Source organism: Physeter macrocephalus, chromosome 8 (genome assembly GCF_002837175.3).
Source record: "Physeter macrocephalus isolate SW-GA chromosome 8, ASM283717v5, whole genome shotgun sequence".
In the NCBI taxonomy this organism is placed as follows: Eukaryota; Metazoa; Chordata; class Mammalia; order Artiodactyla; family Physeteridae; genus Physeter; species Physeter macrocephalus.
In genome coordinates, this window is record NC_041221.1 from 73013678 (window position 1) to 73038364 (window position 24687).

At 39.8% G+C, this 24687-nt stretch overlaps 1 protein-coding gene and 1 long non-coding RNA gene across 2 annotated transcripts in view; both read left to right on the plus strand.

Moving 5' to 3' along the window:
- The window catches only part of MCCC2 (methylcrotonyl-CoA carboxylase subunit 2), a 74396-nt gene that overhangs the window by 45778 nt on the left and 3931 nt on the right, over positions 1 to 24687 (plus strand). Inside the window, exons 9-16 of the mRNA XM_007129966.4 lie at positions 7468 to 7567; positions 7678 to 7773; positions 10940 to 11012; positions 13950 to 14026; positions 16872 to 16938; positions 20205 to 20361; positions 21244 to 21358; positions 23214 to 23299. Of these exons, the coding sequence (XP_007130028.2) occupies positions 7468 to 7567; positions 7678 to 7773; positions 10940 to 11012; positions 13950 to 14026; positions 16872 to 16938; positions 20205 to 20361; positions 21244 to 21358; positions 23214 to 23299 (771 nt within the window). The remainder of the gene's footprint in view (positions 1 to 7467; positions 7568 to 7677; positions 7774 to 10939; positions 11013 to 13949; positions 14027 to 16871; positions 16939 to 20204; positions 20362 to 21243; positions 21359 to 23213; positions 23300 to 24687) is intronic.
- LOC114486725 (uncharacterized) lies at positions 2270 to 3927 on the plus strand. Its single transcript, XR_003680934.2, has 3 exons — positions 2270 to 2336; positions 3216 to 3291; positions 3713 to 3927. It is a non-coding gene; the product is annotated as an uncharacterized lncRNA (long non-coding RNA).

A 24687-nucleotide genomic window follows, 5' to 3' on the forward strand; every position in this document is an offset into this window, starting at 1 on the left:
TTTTATATTGGAGTATAGTTGATTAACAATGTTGTGATAGTTTCAGGTGTACAGCAAAGTGATTCAGTTATACATATACATGTATCTATTCTTTTTCAAATTCTTTTCCCATTTAGGTTGTTACATAGTATTGAGCAGAGTTCCCTGTGGAGTAAGACAAATTTTTGAAGGAGTTTTTTTGTTCTCCTACCTTTTGTTTATCATCCGAACTTGTTATTTAATAGAATGAACAGTTTTCATTTTCTCTTGGACTTTTATCATCTTTATACATATCACAGTTTCAAACATGTTGTGGGTGTTCCATAAATATTAACTGATGACAAATCCTTATTTTTTCAGTTGATATCAGTCAGTTCCCTGAAAATGAATTATCATATATCAGACGTTTATTCGTTTTTACAACTTTAAATATCCAGGCACCTCTTATAAGTAGTTATTGTCTGGACTGAATGTTATTTTACACCAAATTTTTTGGGAAGAAGAGAATCATGAATTTAGTTCTGGGGGTGCATAATTGGAGGTGAAAAATTTAATTACCTCTCCCTGTGGAATAATATTTTATTTAAGACAGAGCTTTTGATGTAGTGAATAAGTCATTTCTATGCTGTATTTTAGATTAGTGTTCATTATTCTGATAAAAGCTTTTCTTTTATTACTTGAAGGAAAAGAAACAAATCGACCAACCCAAAGAAGTAGGAATCAATAAATGATTCCTAAAGGATCAGGTTGGCATTTAGCATTAAATGATTTTTCTTGCTTTTTCTTGTTCGAATTTCTCAGGCTATAATTGTCATTCTTTTTAAAAATTATTATTAATTAATTTATTTATTTTTGGCTGTGTTAATTGCTGTGCGTGGGCTTTCTCTAGTTGTGGCGAGCGGGGGCTACTCTCTGTGCGGTGCGCGGGCTTCTCATTGTGGTGGCTTCTCTTGTTGCGGAGCACGGGCTCTAGGTGCGTGGGCTGCAGTAGTTGTGGCTCGCGGGCTCTAGAGCACAGGCTCAGTAGTTGTGATGCACGGGCTTAGTTTCTCCGCGGCATGTGGGGTCTTCCTTGACCAGGGATCAAACCTGCGTCCCCTGCATTGGCAGGTGGATTCTTAACCCATGTGCCACCAGGGAAGTCCCTATAATTAAGTCATTCTTAATTTATTACTTAAGGTGTCTTTCTTTTTGGTCATATTATGCTGAATCTTAGATGTGGGTAATCATGGAGATTTTTTTCCCCCATCTTAAAGATATTATACCTTTAAGAGTTTGTTTTTGATAGTCACTGGAATTTTTCAGCAAAGGTGAAAAAATAGCGTTACTTCAATATATGTATTGTGTCCAAAGATGAATAAATCACAGTTTCTGCCATCAAGGAACTCACAGTATAGAGGAGATGACAGAGACATACAAATTACTGACATATAGTCTGGTAGGCGCCGTGTTGGAGGTGTAGGTGGATTGCTCTTGAACCACAGATGAGCAAACATTGCTCTGTTAAAACCATGGAGCATCGCTAATGGTTAAAAGGCCTGGGCAGGTCAGGGAAAGCCACACAGAGCAGATAGGGCTTGAAGGATAATTGGGGATTCACCGGGTGGGTGAGAGGGAGAAGGGAGCCCAGCAGTAGGATCAGCATGTGCACAGACACAAAGGCTTTAACATGGGTGTGGAGGCAGAATAATGTAGGGGAAAGAGAGTGTGCTTTCAGACCAGGGATATCTGGGTTCAAATCAGGTTCCATCCCTTGCTCAGGGGCTGTGGGCAAGTTCCTTAGTGACTGTGGGTTCACATTTCTCGTCGGTAGATTAGAGACAATATTATCTAGGTTTACCTAGGTGGGTGGGATGAGAAACAAAATGTCTAGTTCTATGGAAGAAAGAATGGTAGATATAATCAGGTTAGGAGGTATGTAGGACAGCATTTTAATACAATAATTCCCCTGCACATGAACCTTCAAGTTGCGAACTTTTGAAGATGCAGACGTGCCCCTGTATGCCAGCTGTTGTACTGTACTAATGTACTTTTCAAGGTACTGTACTGTAAGATTTAAAATATTTTCTTTATTTTTTGTTTGTTTTTTTATGTATTATTTGTGTGAAAAGTATTATAAACCTATTACAGTATAGTACTGTATAGCCGATTGCGTTAATTGGATACTTAGGGGACTTAACGAACAAATTGGACTTACGAACGTGCTCTCAGAACGGAACTTGTTTGTTTGTAGGAGACTTTACTGTATCTCTGATGGAGAAAACTCACCATTGACTTTTATCCTTGTTGTAGGTTAAAGCAGCCACTGGAGAAGAAGTGTCAGCTGAGGATCTTGGAGGTGCTGATCTTCACTGCAGGTGAAACAGAAGCAGTTGTTTCTTTCCAGGATTGATTGTCACTTGTTTGTTTAAAAGAAGTGTTAAATTATTTTTTCCAGGTGTTAAACTTGCCAGATCAAACCAGTTTATTTGTTCTAGATCTGCTCTAATCTGGTCCAATTCTTTAGAGTTCCATTTCTAAGCAAGAACATCAACTTTTTTTTTTTTTTTTTGGTACGCGGGCCCCCCCACCGCTGTGGCCTCTCCCGCTGTGGAGCACAAGCTCCAGACGCGCAGGCCCAGCGGCCATGGCCCATAGGCCCAGCCACTCCGTGGCATGTGGGATCCTCCCGGACCGGGGCACAAACCCGTGTCCCCTGCACCGGCAGGCGGACTCTCAACCACTGCGCCACCAGGGAAGCCCTCAACTTTTTCATTATAGCCTAGAAAGACTGGAGAAACAGGTTTCTTATTTATTTAACAAACATCCATTGAGCACCTGTTTTGTGCCAGGCACTGTTTAGGTATTTGAGATAATAAGATAGACATTGTCTTTGATCTCAAGAAGCTTATAGTCTAGTCAGAGAGGTGGGCAATAAAGAAATAATCAGCAAAAAATTATATAAATATGTATACATGATAAGGGCTACAAAGAAGTATAGGCATATAGAAGGTGGGGCTAACCCAGTGGTGTGCAGGCATTATGCCTTTGTTTAATTAACACTTGTTAAGTGGAGCACAGGGTGCTGGATGGTGAGCCGTTGTTCAACAGCAGACCACAAGAGAATTTGAAATAGAGAAGTCTATCAGTCACAGGTCCTGGAGGAAGTACACAGCACACCTTGAGGGGCCACATGAGGCGGTCCAGGCAGAGTGCCCAGAGAGAGAGACACGACCTGGGGTACATGTTTTTATTAGGGTCCATGGTTGGAGTGCTTTGGGGTCCCCTGACTACAGCTGGATTGGTCAATCAAACCAGAAGATTGGGGTATTGGTAAGTTCCATGGAGATTTTATCTAAGCATACAGGTGCAGAGAGGCAGGGGAGACTGTTGATCTTAAGGGCTGTTGGGGAAGTTATATGAGGACTTACATTTGCTTGTGACTGAGCTGCTATCTAGGGCTTGCTTGAGGGGCTAGTGTCTATTTAAGGTCCATGCAGGCTGCTTGCAATGCTGGGGAATAGCTTAGCTAAATGCTCAATAGCAGGTAAATGCTTAGCTGATTCACTGAGGGGGAAAAATGTCCTGCTTTGTGGCATCTGCCAATATCTGTGGTATGAATTATCCCGCCATAGCTGATTTTAAGCTACCAGCAGGACACCACTGAACATGGAATCAGGAAGAGATGCACACAGTTGGCTCTTGTGAGTCAGGCATGAGCTGCTCCATCACATTGCTGGTCTTCCCATTTCAGGTTAGAGTTCAGGAGTAAGAAGATCATCTACCTCCTAGAATTTTGTGAGAATTAAATGAGATGGTATGTGTAAATTGCTTGAAACAATACCTGCTTTAAAATAAGTACCTGTAATTGTTAACTGCCATTATTATTATTGTTTATCATCGTAATTGGTCATTAAATGTTTTGGACTTTTTCTTTTATGAGCAATTAGGAAACCATCGAAGAGTTTTAAGGAGAGATTGTGGTATTATTAAACATTTGATTAGAAAAAAAAAATCCCTCTGTCTGCTAAATGGAGAATGAATGCTTAGAAGGTTGGAAATAGTGTGTGTGTGAGGGACCAGTTGGGTGGTTGTATCAATAGCATACAACTATTGCTAGAGTTGGCTGAGAGGTGCCGGTGGCTTAGATAATTATGGTGGTAGTGAACAGAGGAGGGGAGAAATCAGATTTGTGCTCTATTTTAGAGGTGGAATTGAGGGACTTGTTGATGGATTTCATATATGGGGCACAGGAAAGTGAGGTGACAAAGGTGATGACATGAAATGGTTTCATTTCCTGAGATTGGGAAGATGGGAGGAGGGGCAGAGTTGGGGATAGGGCCAGGGGGATCAAGTGTTGCTTTTGAACCTGCTAAGTTAGAGATGATCCAGACATCCAAGTAGAGATGCTGAATAGGCAGTTAACTATAAGAGTCTGGAGCCCAGATCCGTGCTCGAGAACCATCAACATAGAGGTGGAATTTAAACAACAGGGCTAGGTGAGCTCACCTTGAGGTGAGTGTAGATAAGGAAGAGGGCCCAGGACTAGACCCTAAAGAACCCAGACATAACTGACAGGTAGATCTAATCATTGAGTTCAGTGGCCTGGGAGGTGCAGTAAACTTTTCTTTGTTTTTGCCAAACCACAAACCAGAGAGGCAGGTGACTGTGGGAGCAGTCTAGTAGGTGGGAGACGGAAAATAGGTACAACATTTCCACCCTCCTATCAAAGAACACTGCGTTGCCTTTTGAAGAGTCGGCTAAGGAACCTACCTTTGCTTCAGTTTTTCATTCACTCCTTTCTTTTTGAGCACTTATTTGTGGATAGATTGATTGTACTAAGTGTTATGAGTAATACAGAAAAATTTCAGGCCTAGTCCCTGTCCTCAAGGATTTATAATTTAACTCGGCAGATAAGAGATGTAAATGAATGAACTAAAAAACAATTACAAAACAAATAAGCTGTTATGCTTCCAGTTTTACAACTAGAGGCAAGAGGAGGAATGATTAAGGGAAGAGCTGGAGCAGAATTGAGGTAGGCAGAGAAAACTTCGAGAGCTTGAGTTTTCTGCCTGGGTTTAAACAGACGCCTTGCTTATTTCGGCGAACACTACTGTGAGCAGAGATGCAGCATTTCTCTCTTATTTGGCCATTTACTGACCATTTCAGGGAGACGGTGAAGGAGATGTTTCAGCCTGGAGAGAGAGAGGGTGCAGGTAGAATAGAAACAGGACAAAGTGGGCTGCCACTGTTTGTAGGTGCTTAATCAGGGGAAGGAGATGAAGATAGAATTTGAGGAGCATTAATTTAAAAAATTTTTTGGACAGTTTAAAAAAAGTCATCTGGTGCCCATAAAAGCTGTAGGTGGTATATCAAGTTAGGCGTGTAGGTTCTAGGATTCATCTTCCGTTTGCCTCACTTGTTACCCTTGTGACTAGACAAACTACGTAACTTCCCAGAGCCTCATTTCCTCATCTGTCAATGAAGATATGAATAGTTCCTGCGTCACAGCACAGTGTCTGTGGCATACTAAGCGCTCTATTACTTTTAGCTATTGTCATTCATAATGGCCTGTTTAAAATCATGGGACAGTGATTCGATGGTGATGGATTTTTTGGGAACAGTGTCATAAAATTTACTAGTCACAACTTGCTTTGGGTTCTCTCTGTCATTGTAAATACGTATTTGTACGTCTCCAATTCGTCATCCTTCATAGTTAATTTGACACAAAGCTTTACATAGTAGAGTGTCTCATCAAAAGTTTTCCCTTTCCTGTTGTTTTGGTAAATGCTAGACAGTTTTTAAAAGGAGGCATTTTAGGACTTCCCTGGTGGCGCAGTGGTTAAGAATCCTCCAGCCAGTACAGGGGACACGGGTTCGAGCCCTGGTCCGGGAAGATCCCACATGCCCTGGAGCAACAAAGCCCATGCATCACAACTACTGAGCCTGTGCTCTAGAGCCCGCGAGCCACAACTGCTGAGCCCGCGCGCCTAGAGCCCGTGCTCCACAACAAGGGAAGCCACCGCAATGAGAAGCCCGTGCACTGCAACAAAGAGTAGCCCCCGCTCTCCACAACTAGAGAAAAGCCCGTGCGCAGTAACGAAAACCCAATACAGTCAAAAATAAATAAATAAATAAATAAATTTTATTTTTAAAAGGCGGCATTTTATTTTAAATATTTACTGATTTGGAAGCAGTCCCTTCTGCTTTTCTTTGCTTACTGAGTTACTACAGTGTAGCTAGAAGTCAGCAATTGTAGCTGGTATTTGTGTAGCATTTGGAAGACAGGGTCAGTTGTAAAATGCCCAACTAAATTAAAGAAACTGAAGGGTCTGCTATTTGCAAGGAGTTGGAGGACTGTAAAGAGGAGCACACATGGTCCTTGCTCTTATTGAGGAACACCCAAGCCTGAGGTGGACAGTGACATGAGACCACTGTGAGAGCCCAGTTCTAAGACATCTCCTAAGGATTTGGTGTTTTCCTTAGACAAGATATTAAAATTTAGATTGCGACAGCTTAGTTCTTGCTCATAAAATGAACTAAAATTCTGTTTTTTTCAGAGGTGGTGTGTGTGTGTGTGTGTGTGTGTGTGTGTGTGTGTGTGTACACACACATATATATATTTTTTCTTTTTTTTTCTATTTTTTGGCTGTGCTGCATGGCACGTGGGATCTTATAGTTCCCCGACCAGAGATCGAACCCATGCCCCCTGCAGTGGAAGCGTGGTGTCTTAACCAGTGGACTGCCAGGGAAGTCCCTTTAGTTGTATATTTTTGCCTGACTTTATAGGTTTTTTTTTAAAATACTTTATTAGAAAGTCATAGTACATCTACAAGTGAAACAACAAGCCATCTAATTGGAACCAGAGCACGCCCATGCTTTATTCACGTTGAACTTGAAATTGAGCAGACCCTTAACCACAGTTCCATATTATCAATACCCATTTTCACCATTGATCTGAGGAACAGCGTTTTCAAGCCTTCGTGTGTGCTACCTGCAGCAGCTTACTCTTGGGGTGTAACTTGGTAAGGAAAGCCTCAGCAGTCTCTCAGAAATGAGAGGTCATAGTTGGCATCTTCACTGGGGTCTCAGTGAGGTACAAACACTTTTTGTTATTACCAACTACATCACGAAAGCGTGCCAGCTGTGGTTGAACTTTATCGTATACGATTTTGTCTCAAGTGTATGGGATGAGCATTAAATAAGGCCCTGTGGTCCAGTGGAAGAAGGTCAAGATTGAAAAATAGAAGGTGTGGGTTCTTATGCAGGTACTGGTGGTCCTAGGACAAGGTACTTAACTTTTGTGTACCTCAGTTTTTCCTGTTTGTAAAACAAGCTTAATACTGTTTTGCCAGGGACGTTATGAAGATCAAATTAGATGACAGTTATTGAAGTATTTTGGAAGTAAAAAGACGTCAGCCTTAGATGAGAGAAGATACTTGGGATTTAAGATATTTAATTATTTTCCTTTTCCCTGTTCTGATTCTTTTAGTGTGCTTTACTCTGTAGAAAGTCTGGAGTAAGTGACTACTACGCTTTGGATGATAATCATGCCCTTCACTTAGCTAGGAAGATCGTAAGGAATCTAAATTATCAGAAGAAAATGGATGTGAGTTGGATTTGTTCTTATATTTTTTATTTTCCCAAAGCATTTTGGCTTATGTCACCTTGAAATAATGTCTTTAAATAGGCTAATGTGATTGTTCTATATTTCTGCAGGTTACCATTGAACCTTCTGAAGATCCTTTATTTCCTGCTGATGAATTGTATGGAATAGTTGGTGCCAACCTTAAGAGGAACTTTGATGTCCGAGAGGTGTGTAAAGTGGAGCTGTGAGCTGTAAGCTATGCTATCATAGATTATGACATGTGTTTAAACTTTGAACTATAAGCTGTGTGTATCCATTTTCAGAGCTGAAGTCTGTTTTAGATATGTTCATCCCTAAACTAAGGGACTGTTGTGGGTCTCAGTAAGGAGTGACATATAAGGGAAAGATATCTTACTAAAAGAGAGGGGAGAAAACCTCTTAATTACTGGAAAGTTTTCATTGCACGATGACTAAGCTTGCTTTGTTAATATTTAGTACTCCATATTCCTGGGGCCATTAGGAATGATGTAGCACAACTTTATAATTTCCAGCTATTTCTTTTTTGGGTTCTTATTTTGGGAAATGGATGAAATGTCAGTAAGTTGTTGAAAGGAAAAAACATACCCTTTTAGATCAATATGACATGAGCAAAGATTAGACATTTGATTGCAGTTGAAGATGTTGCTATGGTTACAGATTGTCTTCTGTAGTCTAGATTGACAATTTTTAGTGCTTGCATATAGCATGTAATCTTTTATTTTGCTCAGTATCCATGTCTGGTAGGATACTTTCTAAATTAGGAAATTGTCCTAATATCAGATTCTGTGCCTTAATATTTTGTTATGTATCCCCTTGACTATAAAACTATTATGTACTAACTGTGAAAAATATAGAAAATACAGAAAAACATAAAATTGCTTGTAATTCCACCATGCAGAGAAAGCAGCCAATATTTTGGTGTTTTGGCTTAGTGTGTATGTATACATTTTTATGTAGTTCAGATAGTATATACATACATACATATATTGATATATATGTATTTAATTCTACTTTTTCCAGTTTAAATTATAAACATCTCCCCATTATTTAAAACTTCTTCATGAAATGTTTTTTGTGGTTAGGTCCTGATTCTTATACTAGTACCTGGTGACATGGTAGGCACTCAGTAAATATTTTTTTGGATGAATTGATGAATGTAATATCCCACTTATGGATATGTACAAATATTTATTTAGGCAATACCCTGTTATTGTTAGAGGGTCTTAAGTGCTGGATTTTAATGGAGCTTCAACTGGTACTTCACTTTAGCAAGGTAATTTAGTTAATTATAAGTTTTAGAATTAGGTTTTTAGTTTGACTTTTTAATTAATTACAGGCATAGAAAAAAATGGCACTTACAATTGGATGTGCCTGAAAAATGAGTTGTTCTAATAGTCAAGTTTTCTAGGTGGCTAAGGATTCATTCTTTCAAGAATAATCACTTTTTTCATTTATTCCACAGTATTTATTGAGTGCTTTTTCCATGAAGGTATTGTTTCAGGCACTAGGGGTACAGAAATGAGCAAAACAGATGTGAATCCATGCCTTCATGGTAGTTCAATTTCATTTTAATGGATATCTTTTTATAAAGATAGACTTCTGCCTTCTTAAATTGTATCCTGGACTTCTACCTTTTGCTGATTCATGTTCATCATTGTGATGTTAATTAATTATATTTTTCTGTAATTGCAAATAAGCCTTGTATGGAGGTCTTACTAGTATATGGAGCTGTGGGACAACATTGGGATATTAATTGAAAAACCCAGGTTCTAGTTCTTGTTTCCCTAGTCAGTGGTACTGGGGTTGAACCTCTCTGAGCATTGATTTCTGCTCCTCGAAATAGGAGTAGTGCCATATGATATGCCTGCTTCCTAAAGTTTGAGTCTTTGTGAAGATGAGTTAGTATATTTTATGTGGCTGAGTGGACTTCATCGTAAAGCAAATAGAAGGGGGTTTCATGTTAAGTGGCCCTAGGTTGCTCTGACCTTTTGAGTAGCTTTATCTTTGTGTGGAAGAATGGTCATTGCTATGTGTTTGTTTTTCAAAAGGTATAATTTTGGAGCCACATAGCACTTAGACAGCTGTTATATCCCCATTATATTATTTGACCTTTTAGGAAAATAACTAAAACATAATTCTAAGTAAGCTATTCACTCATTTTTCAGCCTTTGCAGCTTATAAAATAAGGCTTTGATGTGGTAAACAGGAAAAAGGAAGCTCAAACTGGATAGAAAAAATGATGTGTAGCATCTAAAATAGTTTCTGAAAAAATTTGGAATATGCTTCATGTTTAGAACACTTTGAAATAGTCCTGATGTGTAATGATGAATATGGAGGATAAACTAGTAACTTTGACTCTGTGTAGATTAATTGTATGTGTGTGTGTATGTATGTGTATCAGATTCAGAATCAATGAACCTTTATTGAAGGCTTAATAATAATAGCTACCTTTCGATGAGTACCAGGCAATGTTATTAGCTCTTAAGTATTATTATTATTGTTATTACTTTTTTTTTTTTTAAACAGATGAGGAAACTGAGGCTTCAGGGATTTTAAGTAACCAGGCTGTGACTCTAGTTTCCCAGTGGTAGAGTTGGGAGAAGCTGGGAGTCAGAGCTGGTTCTTCATCTCAGCATTATTTTCTTAGGTTCCTTTATTACTAGTTCATCACATCTTCGCAACTTTGTTCCGTCTTTGCAGAAGTGAGAACCGAGACTCAGAGGGGTTAAATGCCTTACTCCAGGACACATAAATCAATAAATCATATGTTATACCCTAGGTTGGAGCCTAAGTCTTCTGACTCTAAGGCTGGACCTTGCTTTCTTTCTTCTTTTTTTTTTCTTAATAAAATCTTTTAATTGAAGTATAGTTGATTTACAATGTTGTGTTAACTTCAGGTGTACAGCACAGTGATTCAGTTTATATATATATATATATATATATATTCTTTTTCAGATTCTTTTCCCTTATAGGTTATTACAAAATATTGAGTATGATTCCCTGTGACATTTAGTAGGACCTTGCTTTCTGATTGAATCCCTGACTCTCGGCCAATACATTTGACAGCCCCTGAAGCTGTGAGTCTAGCAACCAGCCCATGTAGTCTCTGTGCTTCTCTGATATACAACATGGAGATATTGCTTTTATAGTGAAGTGTAAAATCAGGGCCCAGAATGACTTCAGGGCATTAACCATGCATATCAAGTGAAATTCTATTGAGAAGATTTTCTGAGTAGGGTGAAATTTTGTGAAAGTTGCAACTTCATTACAAATTTGTTTTCCCTACGAATAACTTGAATGCAAAAATTCTTTTATAATATAATTGCTCAGGGACATTGTTATTTTTCCTCTTAGGTCATTGCTAGAATCGTGGATGGAAGCAGATTCAATGAATTTAAAGCCTTATATGGAGACACATTAGTTACAGGTATAAAGATGAAGAACTGAAAATGTGAACATTTTATGCTGCTTTGAAAATAAGTGATCTCTTGTCTCACAGCCCTGATGCATTTGGCACGAGCTTTGTTATTTAGAGCGGTGTAAACGTGTGAGTCAGTACTCAAAAGGAGCTGTTTTGTAAAGATCGCTTGTAGCTGAATGCCTTCTTGGATCCAGAATTTAAAATGATGAGGGCAAGATGCTCTGGTCCAGACCATTATTCTGTGACTTTGTAGCATTAGCTGTATAAAAAGGCTCTTATCATAGTAAAATTAACAAAAATATTTGTACTTTTAAAAATTTCTCTGGATGACTATAGTTATTTTGAAAATTTCAGCACTGTCTTCTGTATTCTTTAGTCTTCAATTCGACTGTGAAGTTTCATGTGATGTTGTAGTTTCCCAGAAGACTGTAGACTGAGTTAAACCTTCTCACCGCCCCTGTGTAGGTCTTATGTTGATCCACACAAAGACTAGATTGAGAATACAGGACAGAATACCAAGTCTGAAAAAAACAAAATAAGAATGTTTATAAAAGTTAATTCATTCACCTAAACTGTTACATTTGTAGGCCTTTGAAGAAATATTTGACACATAGACACCAGGTCCATAGTAATCTATTTTGGACAAATGGCAAAACAAATTTGGGCATTTTACTTGGTCTTAAAGAAGCTCCAAAATGTAGTAGTTAATCTGAAGGCAGCATATCAGAGTAGAAAAAACAACTAGCTGCAAAACTCCAACTTGCAAATATACACTGAGACTTAAGGATAAGTCACAGCAGTTTCTCCTGGTCTGATTTATGAGCAAGAGAAGGGTTCACACTGGAAGTGGAATTTATGTGTTTGTATTTAGGTGTTTAAGTGATTAAGAGCTTTTCCTTTGATATATAGACAGGATTTGTCCCCAAATAGTTCAGGATGTAACCCTCATTGTGCAACAGTTTGAAACAAGTCAGAACTGTTTCTGCTTCTTTCTCAGAGACAGATGGGCTGTCTTTGTCATCTGTTTTTATGTATTTGCCCTGGACTTGCTAAAATACTTGTGGTACCTTTGCCCCCTAAAATACCAGGGGTAGATCTACCAGATGGTAGATCTCCATCTCTTCTTGTCTGTACTGGAATTCAAATAAGGTTGTGGGAGGGGGGGGAGTGAGAGGGAGAAGAGAGGAATGAGAGGGCGAAGGGGGAATGAGAGGGTGAGGAGGTAGTAAGAGAGGATGAAAGGGGGCATGAGGGGGAGGGGGCATGAAAGGAGGAGGGAGGGATGAATGCGGGGGCCATGAGTGGGAGTGGGGAGGGAGAAGGACAGATTTTTCTAAGGATCAGGTGTCTCTGGCAGTTCTTACAGCTTTCCTCCTGACCCCGCACTTGCCATAGGTAGGCCTAGGAGTTTCGTAGACATTTTCCTTTCTTGTTTGGCCCATAGGAAGTTGGTGAAGGTGCTCCCTCCATGGGTGACCCTAGTGTAGTGCGGCATGCGCCCTACTCAGCAGGACTAAGGGTGGATGGAAAGTTTAAACAGCTCACAGGCCAGAACACCTTCAGCGGTAGCTCCGTGCTGCTGAGACACGTGCCGGATTCCCAGCTCTTTTTTGTGGGATGGGTCAGGACTCAGAGTGGATTGTTAGAACTTTGGGGAGGTTTGCCCCTCTCTGAATTGCCTCTGTAAGTGGCAGTGCCATTTAGGGTGTGTAGCCTAGGGTTTTGGCTGGGATTTTAGGTCTGAAAGACCAAGAGAAATCAAGGTGACCGGCAAATCAGTGTTTCATTTTAACATGTTAAATAAACATAAGGATTTTTAAAAATAAATCAAGACAAAGCCAGAGTAAAGAACAAAAATAAGTCTTAAAAAATTCGGTGTTCTGGCTTGTCAGTAGGTTGACGTTCTCTCTTATCCATTCAGTCTTCAAGCACCTGCTTTGTGTCGGGCGGCCCACGCCAGGGGTCTTAGTGGCAGCCTGTCCAAGCTTGAGCTTGGACACAGAGCCTGGTCCAGGAACTTTGGCATTGAGCTTCCTGTGACCCCTCTTACAAGCACAGTTTGTTGACACTTGGCTTCCAAGTATTTGACACCTATTTATAATCAAGTAGGTTTGTTGAAAATCACTCTTGGGAATGTCTCTAGTCACATCCTTCGTGTTTACAAAATAGCCTCCTGGAATCACGTAAAGTGTCTACTTCACAAAATAACAGGGTTTTCTTCCCCCTTTTTATTCTCTCTTATTTCTCGTGTGTGTGTGTGTGTGTGTGTGTGTGTGTGTGTGTGTGTGTGTGTGTGTGGAGTGGTAGTGGAAGTGATAGTGAGACAAAAACAAAACTTGTGGAAAGGAGAAAGAAAAAGATGCAAACACAGAGAAAATGAAAGTGTAGTGATTTATTCTTCTTCTAAGCTTAACTGGATTTCTTACCTTAAACTCGGTTACCACCAGGCTTGACTGCATTCCTGCTTTTTAAAAAAGTTTGTCTTTGCTGAGTTTATCCCTTTTATTTCAAGGGCCTGTCATTACCTCAGGCATTTTAAGGCAAGCTAGTCACCTGAAACTGGCCGATGGCTCTGAACATTGACCTTTAAAGGGATCTGTGTCTCTGATTTGTTCTATATCAGAATACCCTTCATGTCTGGTACATAGTAGGCACTCATATATGTTACATGAATGAACGGATGACACTAATCCAATCATCTAACCAAACTGGTTGGTCAGACAAGTGGATAACTTTATATGTAACACACCCCTTTCAAGAAAGCAAAAAACCCAGACTCCAGTACCTTAGAAATAAATTATGCCATGAGCTATTTTGTACCATAGATGAAATCTCTACATTTTAAACATTGATTTGAAATTAAACAATGTATAAATATGTCTGTTCGTTGTGAATTAAAAGCCCTGTGAAATACATACATCTCTTTTTCAATTTTCTTTTGAGGATTTGCTAGAATATTTGGATACCCAATAGGTATCGTTGGAAACAATGGAGTTCTTTTTTCTGAATCTGCAAAAAAGGCAAGTACTGTTAAAAATGTTTCAAGGTTTTTCTGTTTTAATTTAAACATTATCAAGTAATGAATGAAAATTATTGCATAAAAGCTTTAAAATATTTAACCAGATGCCTTAGCAAACAGAACATTGTGTGCCTATACGTTTGAACATGTATGTGTGTGCGTGTTAAATGTTTGAAGCAGCTTTAGGGAGGTTTACGTGAATATGATGAACTGTCTTGAGCACTGTTAAAAATACAAATGTTTGTTTTAGGAAAGTTCTTTTAATACTTGAATTATAACTGCTGTGGATGATGTATACATTTTCTAAGAATATAGGAATACTTGTCTTGAAAGTATTTCATGCACTCGAGGGGTTCAAACATACTATTCATATGGTTCTGAGACATGATCTGCTCTATTCTATCTCGTAATCAGTTTAACTTGATTATATTTTCACTTTTTGGAAATGGAAAGATAGTGGGTCTTGTTACTGAAGCTCTGGTTTTAAAAGAGGGAATTCATGAATATATTTTGGCTTAGTATTCAATTTCATACATCATTGTCTCAGATTTACCTAAACTTGGATAAATGTAATTCATGTACTTATTTGATAAAATATTTTCTTAAGAAAATAAAAAGATTTAGCCTTGTCTTTCCTCTTCAAATGATAGAGTGAATAACAAGGTAAAAGTTCTCTTACTGAAGCAGGTAACAGGCAGTTAAGCACTTTCATACCCTAATTGGGAAGAATTTGTCTTTGGCAGAATGTTTTATTAGTAAAGTTAGTTTCTGGATTTTGCTATTCATTATTGTTCGCCCACTGAGATTACAAGACGAAAATAAGAGAGTAAAAATAAAGAAAATAAAAATCACCTACATTCATGCCAGAAATAGCCTTGAGTAACATTTTATTATGGTTCCTTAGTTTTTTCTATTCCCCCTCTCTTTTTAAACAAAATTGGTTTTGCCATATATAGAGAAGTTTTGCTGGTTTTCACTTAATAGTATGTATAGTGAGCGTGTTCAAAATATTAAATATTTCTAATACACTGACTTTTTAAAAAAATTTTATTTAATTTATTTACTTTTGGCTGCATTGGGTCTTTGTTGCTGCGTGCGGGCTTTCTCTAGTTGCGGAGAGCGGGGGCTACTGTTCGTTGCAGTGTGCAGGCTTCTCATTGCGGTGGCTTCTCTTGTTGCGGAGCACGGGCTCTAGGCGTGCGGACTTCAGTAGTTGTGGCTCGTGGGCTCTAGAGCGCAGGCTCAGTTGTGGCGCACAGGCTTATTTGCTCCGCAGCATGTGGGATCTTCCCGGCCCAGGGCTCGAACCCGTGTCCCCTGCATTGGCAGGCGGATTCTTAAGCACTGAGCCACCAGGGAAGCCCCTAATACACTGACGACTTTTTTTTTTTTTTTTTCCCGGTACGCTGGCCTCTCACTGTTGTGGCCTCTCCCGTTGCGGAGCACAGGCTCCGGACGCGCAGGCTCAGCGGCCATGGCTCACGGGCACAGCCGCTCTGCGGCCTGTGGGATCTTCTCGGACCGGGGCACGAACCCGTATCCCCTGCATCGGCAGGCGGACTCTCAACCACTGAGCCACCAGGGAAGCTCTACACTGACTTTTAATGACTATATAATATACTTATTTCAATAGAGGGTATGTCAGACTGAGGCCAACAAACGCCGCCTTGTTTTATTTGTTGGCTTGTCACAGATAAATCTGGGAGGAGAGCTATGTTTGGCCTCTGTCTGACATTTCATTTGTTGAGGTAAGCCCCACAAGTCTGTGTGATTTCCTCATTCTCGTATTTGAGGCTGAGCAATTGCTTTGTAATCTTGTACTTGCCAAGGCATTTCCAGCTAAGTTAAAGGCATCTGCAAATAGAGAGTAAAATATAAAGGAAACAGCTTTAAGTGTTTTCTTACTCACATAATCTTTAGAAGATAGGGAAAGGAATAGTTATATTTTTGTGTCATTAAATAACTAATTTCCTAAACTCAAGGTTAAAAGGTGTCTAGCACTCATCTAAAATCCCATTTGGGCTTCCCTGGTGGTGCAGTAGTTAAGAATCCGCCTGCCAATGCAGGGGACATGGGTTCGAGCCCTGGTCTGGGAAAATCCCACATGCCACGGAACAACTAAGCCTGTGTGCCACAACTACTGAGCCTGCGCTCTAGAGCCCGCGAGCCACAACTACTGAAGCCCGCACGCCTAGAGCCTGTGCTCTGCAACAAGAGCGGCCACTGCGATGAGAAGCTTGCGCACAACGAAGAGTAACCCTCACTCGCCGTAACTAGAGAAAGCCCACGTGCAGCAATGAAGACCCAACGCAGCCAAAAAAAAATAAAAATAAAAATAAAAATCCCCTTTATTTCAAGTATGTTGGTAAGAAAGATATATTTTACTATAATCTTGGTGCATGAAAGAATTTCAAGTGATCATCAAAACGTAGGTGTACCAGAAGGGTTTATATTCTATCTTTTTTAAAGTGGAGAACCAGAGAATTGCCTTATGGTGAGGTTCAGAAATTCTCATTGACAAGCAATTCTTTCTTCTCTGTTCCTGAAGTTTCACTTGCTGTTTGGAATATTAGTGGTTGACTTCATCTCTGACATAGGAGTTGGCCTACAGTCATGTGCCAGTGATCACACAGGTCCCTGTGCAAAACAAGTACAGTGCAAATTGTAATCACATGTTCCATTGACAGTGGGTCCCCATGGTAGTATTATTATTACTGTCACTATAAGGTCAGACTAGCCAAGCAAAGGGTACTCTTTCTTTGACCCAAATGTGTTGTTTGCAGGGTAAATGATGATTAAATTTGTTAATCTCCCACTCAAAAGATTTTTATTTTATTTGCTTATAGGGAGCTCATTTTATCCAGTTATGCTGCCAAAGGAATATCCCTCTGCTGTTTCTTCAAAACATTACTGGTAAGAAAATAGCTTGGGCTTCCCTGGTGGCCACGCTGTGGTTAAGACACACACCGCAACGAAGAGTAGACCCTGCTCTCAGCAATTAGAGAAACCCTGCACGAAGCAATGAAGACCCAACACAGCCAAAAAAAAAAAAAAAAGAAAAAGAAAATAGCATAACCAGTTTGGGTGCATTTATTTGAGAGCTGCAGCGTTCAGTATGGCTCATGTATTGGACAGTGCAGACATAGAATGCTTCCATCATAACAGAAAGCTTTATTGGACATGCTCTCTCTAGATTATCTTCAAAGGTTAACACTTCAAGAATCTTGAATATTTGGGGGAATTTATCCATGTTTTTGAGTGAAGCAATTTCTGAGTTTCAAGTGTATCAGACATTTGAGTGGCCTTCCTTTACTCCTGCACATGTGCACCCACCCACCCAGAAAACAGCAGAGTGTTCTCGGCCAGTAACACTCTCATTAGTGCTGGAGGGTGTTATCTGACCCATGGTCTCTTCCCCAGTACTTTGTTCCCCATAAAGGATTTTAAGTACATGCTGTGGTCCTCCCTTTTCCTTATCTTTCATTGTGCAGTTAATTCTACCTGAAGCAACATCTTAAATGGACATGCACATCCTGAACCAAAGTCTGGGATTTGAGGGTTGTTTTTTTTTTTTTAAGATTATTTATTTATTTGTTTGTTTGTTTATTTATTTATTTAATTTTTGGCTGTGTCGGGTCTTAGTTGTGGCATGCAGGCTCTTTCGTTGCGGCGCGCGGGCTTCTCTCTAGTTGTGGCAGGGGGGTTTCTCTCTCTAGTTGTGGTGTGCAGGCTCTGTGGTATGTGGGCTCCAGAGTGCATGGGCTCTGTAGTTTGCAGCATGCAGGCTCTCTAGTTGTGGCACACGAGCTCAGTAGTTGTGGTGCACGGGCTTAGTTGCCCTGGCATGTAGTATCTTAGTTCCTTGACCAGGGATCAAACCCACGTCCCCTGCATTGTAAGGCAGATTCTTTACCACTGGACCACCAGGGAAGTTCCGCGATTTGTGTTTTGACTCCAAAGAGTGATAAGACCAATGTCAACTGTCTGATTTCATGTTCCATGGGTGATCCTAACATGGCAGATGAAATGATTTTTAAGGGCTGTTAGGGTTCTAGAGTTCTTCTTCCTGGCATTCTATGATTCTCCTATTTATACTTTTTGTGTGTTGCATGGTGCCTGACAGATAGGAGGCACTCCAATATGTTGATTAGCTAAAAAAAATTTTTCCCCCAGTCTTCTAAGTCAGGGGTTCCCATCCCCGGGCCGTGGACTGGTACTTATCCACGGCCTGTTAGGAGTCAGGCTGCACAGCAGGAGGTGAGTGGTGGACGAGCGAGGGAAGCTTCACCTGCCACTGCCCATGGCTCACATTACCTCCTGAACCATCCCTCCCCCACCACCATCCCCCCGCACCAGTCCACGGAAAAATTGTCTTCCATGAAACCAGTCCCTGGTGCCAAAAAATGTTGGGGACCACTGTTCTAAGTCATGTGTGGTTATCTCAGGTTCAAAGGAAGGAGAAGTCCTTAATTAGTTGTTGGGATCAGGCATACCTTTATGAGAAGGAGTTTGGCCTTGACAGTCAGCAGGGCTTTACGTAGTACTGGTGCTAAAACATCTTCATCTGGTGCTGTTCTTAAGTTTAAGATATTTGGTTAGATGACTCTTGAGAGGAGTTATAACTAGATGGCAGCCAGAGAGGGCCCTATGTGGCAAACCTTCTAAGAGGGCAGGTAAAAGTACTCTGAAGCTTCACTAGGCCAGAGACCTTGTTTCTAATTATGACTCATGATTTATTAACCACCAGTAAGTTAAACCGTGTGCTTGGAAGATTCCTACATTTTCGCTGTGCTTTATTTTTTGTTGGGTTGGGGTCAGAGAGCAGAGTTTGAGTTTGGTTTTTCAACATTGCATTTGAGGGACCTCAAATGTATCCATCTGGAAATATATGGTGGGCAGTTGAAAAGTCTTGAGCCCCAAAGAGGTGTGTTAGCTGGAGGCGAACGTGGAGACATCCTTAGAACATGGAGATGGTGTTTAAAGCTGTGGGAATAGATAACACCCAGAGAGAAGAGAAAGAGCTCAGGGATAATCTTTGAGTAACTCTAGTTTGTTCCACAGAGATGAGAGTAAAGGAAGAAAGGCAGCATGATTATGTTGTTCTTTATGGTGAGAAAAAGAAGGGCTAGAGAAAGCCAAGTGAGATGGCCTCGGTCTTCTTTTTCAAGGCAAAATCACTCACGGGGACTAGAGGCATAGTGGGGTGATAGGGTGGTGGGTGGTGGGTGAGGGCTTTTAAAGAGAGTCGATATTTGAGATAGCTATTGTGGGAATGTTACAGGGAGTCGAGATAAAATAGATAAAGGAGTCTCTGAGCTATTCTGAGGGCTCAGTTCAGAGGGCAGGGCAGGTGACCAGAGGAAGCAGATGGTGCCTGGTGGGGGCAGGGCTTGTTACATCAGTACTGTTGTATCCACAGCAAGTACAGGTCATCCATAAAAAAATGGTTTAATTGAATTGGATTACCCATTGCTGGAGATTTGCAAAGCAAGAACAGCGACCATTACATAGGCATGTGAGTCTATGGGTGCGGAGGGAGACAATTGAAGCCTGATGCGACGTTTATTAGGTGAAGAGGAAAAACCCCAAGGCCTGGAAAGCCCAGTGATGCTGCAGACCAGTTTCAACAGAGCTGGGTGGGAGCGTGGAGAAGTAGAAGGATCCTATAATTATAATGAGAATTCTTTTATCTTGCTATTGAGTCACTGACAGGGACTCAGCATCTCTATGAAACATTAATTTTATTTCATCAAATTTTAAAGCAGTGCTTCAGAAGGAATAATCTATATTTTAAACCAGGTCACTGAATCCTAAAGCCCTCACAGTTGGGCTTGCCATAGTACTTTCTCCTTAGCTTGCCATATCCTGTTCTTTCATCACCAAGCTATTGTTCTGAGATAATTTCTTGAAGATACGTTGCATTCTTATCTTGTTTGAGGATCTCTGTGTGCATCCAGATGCACCATTTAAACAATTTTTCAAATGATTAGAGAAAATTTTATTTTACCTTTTAATGCAAATTTGTGGGGGGCATATTTCACATATAAATATTTTATTAGGGTGAGAGGCCTGTGGTAAAATATAAGGTTGACAAGATGTCCTTCTAGTACCTTGGTGAAAATGACTTCTGCACACTAATCTCATCACCCTGAGGCTCTCTTTCTGTTCTTTTCTCACAGGATTTATGGTTGGTAGAGACTATGAAGCTGAAGGAATTGCCAAGGATGGCGCCAAGATGGTGACTGCCGTAGCCTGTGCCAATGTGCCAAAGATAACTGTCATCATCGGGGGCTCTTATGGGGCTGGAAACTATGGGATGTGTGGCAGAGCATTTAGGTCAGTGGTTGTCATGATTTTCTCTGAAAGAATGAATCATACTTCAAGTACTATTATGAATGGTCAGTTTACTTCAAGGCTCTTTGAAGTATAGAATGACATTCACAAATCTTAATCAGTTATGCCATAATTTGTATCATCTGGAGGGGTGAAATGAAATTTAATGCTAAAAGTACCACTTGGAAGAAATCCACAGTGGGAATCAGGAAATATTTTGAAATGGCTGATAATGAAAATACTACATGTCATAACTTGTGTGATGTGTCTAAAGTCTTGCTTTGAGACAGGTGTGTAGACTTAATTATATATTATATACTGGAAGGGAAGTAAGGCTGAAAATCAGTGAGCCAAGCAGCCAGCTGAAGAGGTTCAAAGAAGAGCAGCATATTAAAACAAGAAAAATAAAAACAGGACATAATAAAGTACAAACATTATAAAGATAGAAGAATCAGGAAAGCCCAAAGTTGCTTTGTTTAAAAGGGTTAACAAACTTGAGAATCCCCTGTTAAAACTAAAAAATAAAGGGAGAAGGCACATATCACCAATTTTAGGAATGGAAAACAGCACATAACTGCACATAATAAGAGGATATTTTGAATACTTTTTTGCCCAGTAAATTTGGATGAAATGGAAAAATACTATTTATCAAAACAGACATCAGAATCACCTGGAGAACTTAAAAATTCTACCATGCTGAAGCCCCACTGCTGGAGATTACTCTGGGGTGGGTTCTAGGCATTGTTTTTTTTTTTAATCCCCAGATAATTGTAATGCGCAGCCAGAATGAAGAACCACTGATTTAAAAGGTAAACATGGGCCTCTGAAAATCTCTGTGTAGTACAGTGAATTCATTTGATCATTCTTTCCTTTTTACCCCCATAGCCCAAGATTTCTCTACCTGTGGCCAAATGCTCGCATCTCAGTGATGGGAGGAGAGCAGGCAGCTAATGTGCTAGCAACAGTAGCAAAGGACCAAAGAGCACGGGAAGGGAAACAGGTAAATGCTGTTTCTTTGTCTCCAGGTTTGACTTTCACCAGAACACTGTGGAGCCAGGGAGCAGCATACCCAAAACCCCTCCAAGTTTGTGGCTAGGATTCCAACGTTCAGGGCCTGGCTTTATCTAGAAGACGCTGACCTGGAAATTGTTTTAGCAACTTAGACTTATACATTCTCCATCTCTCTTTTTAGAGCCATTTCACTTGAAGTACCTTCTTGTGGTAATTTACAAACTTTTCAGAATCTCCAAGAAAACACTTAACAAACTCTTGTCTCTGGGTGCCTGAGGCATATATGTTTGATTCTTAGTCATTTGCAGTTAGTGAGATTTAAATAAATCTGACTTATGTCTTTGATTTTATGACCTAAAGCAGCAGAATTTTGTGTTTCCTATTTTACTTTTAGATTGTTGTTAAGGATACCTCTAGTGGGAGGGCCCCGTTGTGTAATGAGAATTAAATACCATTATTATACTGTGAACGTATCAATGAAGAAGGAGGGAAAGGGCACTGGAAGCTTAATGAAAAGCAAATCAGCAAATAGCTGCTTTTGAGATGGATTCTTTTGTTTGTGTCTCTGTTAGAGATTCATCTGAAATTTTGCATTACATTTTATTGTAACTTACAACTATTTTATGTAAGCAGCAGGCCTATAAAATGATTGGTGCATGTTCCTAAAGTTGCTTAGGTGCCTTGTTTCATCGTAACAAGGCATAATGTGGAGGAGGCCCTGCCTTCTCAGGCTCTCACTTCTGCCATTTAGAGATTGATCATCTGGTCAACCGCCTAGTTTGTGGAGTGGGGATAATATAAAGCCAGAGGGTGGTTCCTGCCTCCCTGAATGCATCTCATCCATACCTCACATCCCCAGCTATCTTTTCCAAGCAACAGTAACTCTGCAGACTTAAGCTGAAGTTTCAGATGCACTTTAGTACTAACTAGTATCCTAGCAAAAGGAAAGCTTTTACTTTTGTGTGTATGTAGTGGGAAGTGGGGGATATGAAATTCTACCTGATATTTTGAAGGCATGTCTTAAATTCTAGCCCAGCATGGTGATATTTTATTAAATAGTTGTGCTTTGATTAATTTGATTTACAGATATATGAATTCATCTATTTTTATATGCAAAAGGAAAGTATAGGATTTTAGTGGTTCTCCCTCCAAATTCTAGACCTATAAATGATATTAAACGATGAAAGTACATAAAAGGTTGGATTTATTAGAAAGAAAAAAATCACTTGGTTTTTGGTGTGGAATATTTTTTAAGTTGAAAATCCTTTTCAGGATTTCAAAATTAGTTTGCATAAAGATTTTAACATCTGAATTATCACTTGTTTCTGGCAATACGGATGGGCAAGCCATTAAATTTTTAATTAGGGAAAAATCTCTCAGCTATCTGGGAAATTGAAGAGGCTATTTAAAATGGGCCTTATTGTTTTATCCCTTTAAGCTTTAAAATGTTTAAAATTTTAGCTATTTTGAATGAAAATACCCTACTTTTCCACCTCCTTATACAGAAACTGCAAGATGTAATATAGCCCTTTGTTATATTGTATAATTCACATGCATTGCTATACCCTGCTGGAATATGTGATACCTTTGGTTTTGACCTGACATTAAACAGCCTCAGGACATTGGCTCTGATAAGGGAGATATAACAGTGCACTAATTTGATACTCATGTCTCAGGTGAGATCATGTATGTTAAAGCATCACACGTAATCTGTACATCAATGTGCAGATGTTGGTTGTAACATTATCGTTCATGAAATCTGTTGCCCCTTTTTTCTTGAGGTTCTCCTGAGTGGATCTGTTGTTCCCCTGCAGCGGACTTACTCATCGTCCTTTTTCTTTCAGTTCTCCAGTGCTGATGAAGCAACTTTAAAAGAGCCCATCATTAAGAGGTTTGAAGAGGAAGGAAACCCTTACTATTCCAGTGCAAGGTGAGAGCCAGAGAATAACTGACTCCTTGATGGGCACATCTTGGCAGTCAGGGCAGCAGCTTTACAGAGATCTGAGCAGTTGGCATGATCCAACCCTCATGGGAACCAAAAAATAACATTTGGACACAATTTTGTACTATTGTTTCTATAATGGGAATGCTTACTGCTGAAATGCCACTCCTTCTTCCAGGCTGGGCTTTGGATCCATCACTATTGGTCTGATTCTGCCACTCTCCACCCCTCTTCCCTTATCCTGCTCCTAGCTGAAGTGGTCCAAGGCCTGCAGGAGCACTGTGGCCAGAGGTGGACCGCCCTGGGGCTGGGAAGTTGAGAATTATAGTCCTGGCTGTATCACTTTCAGGAATTAGTTCTGCAGTAATGGGTTCCTGTCATCCCCCTCTCTGATTATTTTGTTTTTACCCCATTTAAAGATGAAAATGGTTGAACACTTACTGACACTTGTTAACAAGTGAGCTTGTGCTTTCAGAAGGTGATTATTCATAGCCAGGGTCCACATGTCAACACTAAGCAACTTCCTCACACACCATGGCAGCTGTTAATCTGTTTGTTTCTTACACCACTTAAATGAGGTAATAAATTATCACAGCTGTCCCCGTTGGAGACATGCGTGTGCTTTCATACCTCTTTTTTCAACAACTTCAATGTTCTACATTCTGAAGAATAATTGAAGCTTCATGTTTTTCTTTTATCCCTGGGGCAGATGGAAGAAAGAAAATAACTATTTGTGTCCTTTAAAAATTGGGTTATGCTGTGATTTATCCCATTTATTGTGAAGGCAAACTGGAGAGGAGGGAGAAAAGAAAATCAAAAGTTAAAATCCATGTCAGTTCCTCAAATGCATCTTTTGTGGCAGGCACTGCTCCTGATGTTGGGGGGCAGGAAAGATTGAACATACTTATTTCTCAGAGCATAATTAGTTTCAAAATTCAATTAATACCATTTGGGATTTTTGAAAAGCCTGTTTCTCTTCTTGTTAACATGTATTTCTGCAAGCAAATGTACAGGTATATTTTGCTGTGGTGGGTCATTGATTCTCTTAATTAAGAACAAAATATTTTGTAGTCTTTGATTTAAGAAATAAACATTATTTTTACCATCACTTAAATAGGCTTACGTAGTAGCCAGTAGAAGCAAGGAGGAAATAGAAAATCATATAAAAGGTTAAAGAGAAAATATACATTGTAAGCTCACCTATAGTTTTTTGTTTGTTTTTACATAAGACTTCGAAATTCATAAGGACAGTTGGAGTATTAAACTTTGAAAAATAGCATATTTTGTGTGAACCATTAATTTGTTTTTCAGCCCTGGCTAAGTCATCTCTTAAGAAAGACTGAATCCTTTATTATTTTCATTATTATTACATTATT